The 6,000-nt window shown below is 36.5% G+C and overlaps 1 protein-coding gene across 2 annotated transcripts; it reads left to right on the top strand.

The window, feature by feature from the left end:
- Positions 1-1,159: 1,159 nt before the first annotated feature.
- LOC137729753 (G2/mitotic-specific cyclin-2) lies at positions 1,160-4,825 on the top strand. 2 transcript variants are annotated; one of them, XM_068468773.2, is made up of 11 exons: positions 1,160-1,507; positions 1,669-1,729; positions 1,833-1,932; positions 2,062-2,121; positions 2,213-2,246; positions 2,391-2,567; positions 2,659-2,781; positions 3,321-3,410; positions 3,517-3,837; positions 3,936-4,114; positions 4,269-4,825. In XM_068468773.2, the coding sequence occupies exons 2-11, from the start codon at positions 1,678-1,680 to the stop codon at positions 4,405-4,407; spliced, it is 1,275 nt and encodes a 424-aa protein (XP_068324874.2). In that variant the 5' UTR covers positions 1,160-1,507; positions 1,669-1,677; the 3' UTR covers positions 4,408-4,825. The 2 variants fall into 2 exon arrangements, with proteins under 2 accessions (XP_068324874.2, XP_088534873.1); XM_088678747.1 differs by lacking the exon at positions 2,062-2,121 and having other exon boundaries at positions 1,353-1,507.
- The last annotated feature ends 1,175 nt before the right edge of the window (positions 4,826-6,000 follow it).

Raw genomic sequence — 6,000 nt, 5'->3', positions numbered from 1 at the left:
TGTTATATATTTATTTCCTTTAAATGGGAGGATTTATGTTTGAAACCTTTGGAGTGTGAGTTCACGACCGAAATTATGGTTGACCTATTATTTGGCTTTGCACAATCTTCACTCTCCCAATATCATTGTATCCAGTAAAATATGCTATAATGTTTAACTTTCATGAAAACGGCTTCTACCACGTTCCATATGTAATTATAAAAAATGATTTATAGGCCAATTTACCTTCATAGTCATCATCATATAGAGCTTGTAGAGGAATATGGGAAAGAAAATTGAATTGTTTTGGCAAGAAAAACGTAAAAACCAAAAAGGGAAACTGAATCTGAAATGGAGGTAGACACCATAGTATTTGCCAAGATGATTGTAATAAGATAACCAAATTCAAGGAATACTAACATTGCTCTTCGATGTCTCTAATTCTTTTCCTTTGTTGTGCTGCAAATGAAGTCAATTCATATGAATTTGTCACTAATTAATGTTAAAGTTTAAAGGTTCAAAATGAAAATGTAGGTGTAGAATTAATACAATTATTTATCACTTGATTACATTAAGTGATAATTGATTTGTTAAAGAATGTGAATTGATACTAGCGCTCTGAATTAATCATCACACACTCATTGTTTCTTTAACAATACGTTGGTTTGAAATTTCAATAACAGTTCTAGAAAAAACAAAGAAAAAGGAAAATTAATTTGTGGATACTTAATACATAATAGTTCTTTTGACAACCTGTTTCACCTTCACCTTACCCATTGCTACACCCAAAACAAAAGCAAAAATAATGCAAAAGGGCTTGTAGCTCAAATGATTAGAGCGTTTACCCTAATTAAAGTATTTATTCTTGTACTTGAAATTTTTAGGTTGGATTTTTTTTCTTTGAGATTTAAATAAAAAAAAGATAAGGGCAAAAAAGTGTTTCGTGAAGGAGCTTCTAGGAGATTAGGCATACTATCCACAGTGCTGCAGAGCGTACCCCAAATTTCCGAGAATGACCCTGGGAAAAAGCCAAATTATTAGTGTAGAGCGTAGTTAACGGGCTTATTACTAGAGACATAAAGGTCAAAAGGCCAAGCCCAACCAATCAAAGAAACAAAAAAGCCCGGAGATCGATTATCATTTGAAATAATAAATAGGACAGGCAGAACAAAAGCGAGATAGCCGTTGGAGACAAACCATCGGGACTCTTCGGTAGTATGAAGATCCGACGGTTAGCAATGTAGTAGCCGTTGTATTCAAAACGAGACGAACACATGGCCTTCTCTCCCAAATTTCGCTTTTTTAATTTCTTTTTCTTTATTCGAATGCGAATCTGCTTAATAAATAAAACCCCATTTTAAAGAACCCAAGAAGAAACACAGACGCGCAGAGTACAGAGAGAGAGAGGGGGGGGAGAGAGAAGAGAGAAAGCGGCTTCCTATGTCATTCATTTCTCTCTCGGGGTTTTGAAGATTCAAAGCTTTGATATTTGTATTACTTTGATCAAGTCCCTTGATTTCTCTTCAAGGTTTGTGGGTTTCTTTTTATCTTTCCTTTTTTTTGGAAATTTTGAATGTTCGGGGTTTTGATTGTTTCAGATTTTCAGTCGTTTTCTTCCTGTTCTAGATCATGGGTTTTTTTTTTCTTATTTTATTCAAATTTTAATTTGATGGTTATTTCGTATTGAAGGTGATCGAAATGGGATCAAAGGAGAACAACCCAGCTCTCGTTAGGCCCTCAAATTATCAAGGTAAGAGACGCAGCAAAGCCCCAGGATTTAAATTTGACTAATTTTCAATTTTTGGGAATTTATGTTCTTCGTTTGTATTTATTTTCTTTGGATTCCCGAAAAGGTCCACGAATGTGGGGTTCCAAGTTTGTGAAGGAGGTTGGGCCGAATCCTCGACCAGCACTGAGGGATGTCCATAACATCACCACAAGAGAATGTCCTAGGTTTGTGACTTTTTCTTACAATCTAATGAATCTCTTTCCAAGTTTATGTTTTGATGTTTGATTCTTTTTTAGTAGTCTTTCATTTACTAATGAACTAATTAGAGACATTGGATAACCAACATTATTCAGAAAAGATGTTGCGGAATGTAAGAAAAATGTGCAAGATCTGCAACATAGACCAGTGACAAGGTTTGAATTCACTCGATTCAATTTTCCTTCCTGTTTATGTCATAATAGGCTATCCGAAGAATTTGATTTTTATTTCTTTATGTTCGTATAGGAGGTTTGCGCAATTGCTTCAGCAGCACCCAAAGGTAGTACCTTTTAGACTGATAACAAGGATCCTTTGTTTACATTTTGTTCTTTCGCTTTGGTTCAAATTGCAATGTTCGGTGTTGGTGATATGTAATTAATAAACCAAGGAAGTGACTGTGAATTCATTTGCTGCGAATCCGAAGGCTGTGCAGGATGTTGATCAGGAAGCTAAGAAACTGAGCTCGTATACTTCCAATTCTTGTGGTCTGGTGGATTGCGAAATTATAGATGTGGAGAATATTGAGGATGAGGCTTGTGATGCTCATGTGCCAATGTTTGTTAAGCACACTGAAGCTATGCTAGATGAAATTGATAGGATGGTATGTGTGCCTAGTACTACTAGCAGTTTTCTTATTCAAATTTTTGTATATATCAGAAGGCTAACTGAGTACGTTCTGTTGATTACTGCAGGAAGAGGATGAGAATCTGGAGGATGAGGACCCCATTATGGATATCGACAGCAGCAGCTCGAAGGATCCGCTTAATGTTGTTGAGTACATAGATGACATCTATGCTCACTACAGGAAATCTGAGGTATATTTTCATTAGCTATTAAAAGCTATACTATGCTATCACTGAATCCAATGCAAGCACATAATACATATGTTCTGTTCTCATATGGCTTAGGGTAGATTTGGACGAATGTTGAAATTTCTGAATTCATGCATGTGTTTGATTAGATGAGCTTCAAAATCAGAAGCACTGCACTTTTGTGTTCATGTATGGCTTAGGGTAGATTCGAACGAATACTTCTAAATTATTGTATCTGTTTGATCAGATGAGCTTCGAAAATTAAAAGCACTGCACTGTTTGTTCTCTTATGGCGAAAGGTAGAATCGAACGAATGTTAAAATTTCTGAAATCATGTAGCTAAACCAAAATAGTTGGACATGCAAATGTTGATCTGTCAAAAAATAATTTGTTTGATTATATGAGCTCAAACATTTAATAATCAAATTGGTTAGTTGGCCAGATTGTTCAGTGAGACACCCCTTAACTAGATTAACTAGATGCATGGGGGAGGTTATTGACCAAGTTCAGTATACTGAAAAATGAGCATCTTAATCATGCAGAATTCAAGCTCTGTCTCCCCAAGTTACATGGCTCATCAACCTGACATCAACGAGAAAATGAGGGCGATTCTCATTGACTGGCTTATCGAGGTATCCATATTGTGTCAACGGTTAGATTTTTTCTAAGACCATAGTTTAAGTATCAAGAGTTTGGTACCTGTGATGTAAACTTAATGGTTTTGATTCCTTTTAACAGGTCCACTACAAGTTTGAGCTTATGGACGAGACACTATTCCTTACCGTAAATCTTATAGACAGGTTCCTTGAGCGCCAAACAGTGATCAGAAAGAAGCTTCAGTTGGTTGGTGTGACTGCCATGCTTCTAGCTTGCAAGTATGAGGAGGTTTCTGTCCCAATTGTGGAGGATTTTGTTCTGATATCAGATAAGGCATATTCAAGGAAAGATGTTCTTGATATGGAAAAATCAATGGTAAACAGCTTACAATTCAACTTCTCTGTTCCTACCGTGTATGTGTTCATGAGGCGGTTCCTCAAGGCAGCTCAATCAGACAAAAACGTCAGTCATACAAACCCACAGTAAAAGAAGTAATATCACTTATTTTTATAAAAATAACTGTATTAATGTACTTGGTTTTCATGGAATTGAATAAACAGCTTGAGTTTCTGTCCTTCTTCTTCATTGAGCTATGCCTGGTGGAGTACGAAATGCTCAGGTTCCCCCCCTCTATGCTAGCCGCTGCTGCAATTTATACTGCTCAGGGCACTCTGTCCCGGTTCAAGCAATGGAGCCAGACCAGCGAGTGGTATACAAATTACTCAGAAGATGAACTCCTGTGAGTATTTCTTGCACTGATTGTCACTATGCATTGCAATTTTATGGTATACACAAAATAATAAAGTTATTTGGACCACATTGGCATATTTGTCAGACAATTGCGTATTGTTTACTTGTCAGAAATGTTTCATGTGTAATTTATGTATCGACAGAGAATGCTCGAGGATGATGGTTACTTTTCATCAGAAGGCTGAAACCGCAAAACTCACTGGAGTGCACAGGAAGTACAGCACACGGAAGTTTGGCTATGCAGCTAAAGCTCAACCAGCTGAGTTCCTCTTGGATCACTGATCGTACTGACAGACAACTTCGATCACATTTAAGCGACCAAGATTCTTTCTTGAGTTGTCTCTGAGCAACAAAAGTTGTTCTGGTGTGGGGGGGGTCTTTTAGTCTGTTCTCTGCAGATAATGTGAATGTTTTTTTTTCCCGTAGTTTTTGATTGACTCGTTTACGGGGTTCCTAGAAGAACATATTACGTTGACAACTCCAACGACTATCTTTTAATCTGCTCTCTGCAGATAATGTGAATGTTTTTTTCCTTGCAACAATTAAAAACTGCTGCCACCATGCATTCTGAAAATCAAACCTAGTTACTGAGAGAACCCTGTGACGTTCGGGTCAGAGTGGCACCAAGAATTGCATTTGAATTGAATTTATTATTCAAATCCAAAATATTTATGTTACAATTAATCGAATGCATTCCAAATATCCTAGGCTGCAAGTCCTATCCAATCTTATGTTAGAATTCTGGCCTCACGCCATTAAGTTGCAGCAAATTTCTTTTGCTGCAATGGATTGGAAGTTCTTGAAGAGTTGGCAATGGTTGTTGATTTGAGTCGACTAATCTTTTGTCCAAAGTTATAAAACATTGTATTTGCCATGCTCTTATTTCTTTGTCTTGAAGTTTTGTCTCATGTGGTTTTTTTCAATTTTTTTTTTTACTGAGGTCCACATTATTAGTATGCAACGTTTAGGTTGAAAATATTTTTGAAGAACTTTGTATTCTACATTTAGGACTAAAGATGTTAGTGCATCTTTTCATTGTTTAGCATCCCGTGATATTGTTTTCAAGCATCGTATTTTCTAAGATGCAAATTTAGTTCTTGATAATTGGGATTTTTTTTACAATCGTATGATGTTATATGTCTCAGCTCATCCCTGTTACTCATCCCTTGTGTCCCATATTATCCCATTTTGTCAACTGAATTGCAGAAACGTTAGTTTAGCTGACGTGGAAAGGGCTCTTTGGTCTTTTTAGGCAGTGACTATGGGAAAAATTTACCGTTGAGATTTTGAAACAGTGAACTGCAAATAAAAACATGGACGGGCGCGAAACGCTGCGTTCCAAGAGGATTTATGAGAAGGGAATGGATAAAAGAGAGAACTCAAAGGACTGAGTGAGCTTCTCACAGAGTAGAGAGTAGAGAGAAAATGGAAAATAAGTCGACAATTGTGAGAGAGCGGTTCGTGCGAGTTGGCTCGGCCAATACCGGAAGCATCGAGGTCCTTCTTCTTCTTCGTCTTCATCTTCATTCTCTTGGCCCTAAACTTCTCAAAATCCCCAATTTTGTATTGTTATATTTAAATGGGTTTCTGTAAAAGTTTCAAATTCAGTGCTTAGTTGAAATGGGGTAGGTTGGATATGAAATTTTATTGCTATCTTCTTCTTTCCATTCCCCCAAACTTCCCAAAATCTCCATTTCTTTTTTTTTTTTTTTTTTTTTTTTGTTGTATGTAATTTTTTAATGGGATTTCTCAGAACTTCAAGTTGCAATGATTATTTGAAAAGGCACAAAAGGGGTATTTTGTATGTGAAAAAGTTTGTTGCTTTTTTATTATGTCTTCTTCGTTGATTGACATTTTTGCTTATTTGAAACGGGG

This window comes from Pyrus communis, chromosome 10 (genome assembly GCF_041283825.1).
Source record: "Pyrus communis isolate YQ-2024b chromosome 10, ASM4128382v1, whole genome shotgun sequence".
Classification (NCBI taxonomy): Eukaryota; Viridiplantae; Streptophyta; class Magnoliopsida; order Rosales; family Rosaceae; genus Pyrus; species Pyrus communis.
This window is presented reverse-complemented; position numbering and strand designations above follow the sequence as displayed.

Bases quoted from the DNA above. Each gene is read 5' to 3' on its own strand.
- LOC137729753 (XM_068468773.2), top strand. From the start codon at position 1,678: ATGGGATCAAAGGAGAACAACCCAGCTCTCGTTAGGCCCTCAAATTAT. The intron at 2,247-2,390 runs GTAGTACCTTTT...GCGAATCCGAAG, and splicing joins TGCTTCAGCAGCACCCAAAG to GCTGTGCAGGATGTTGATCA. The intron at 3,411-3,516 runs GTATCCATATTG...TCCTTTTAACAG, and splicing joins TCATTGACTGGCTTATCGAG to GTCCACTACAAGTTTGAGCT.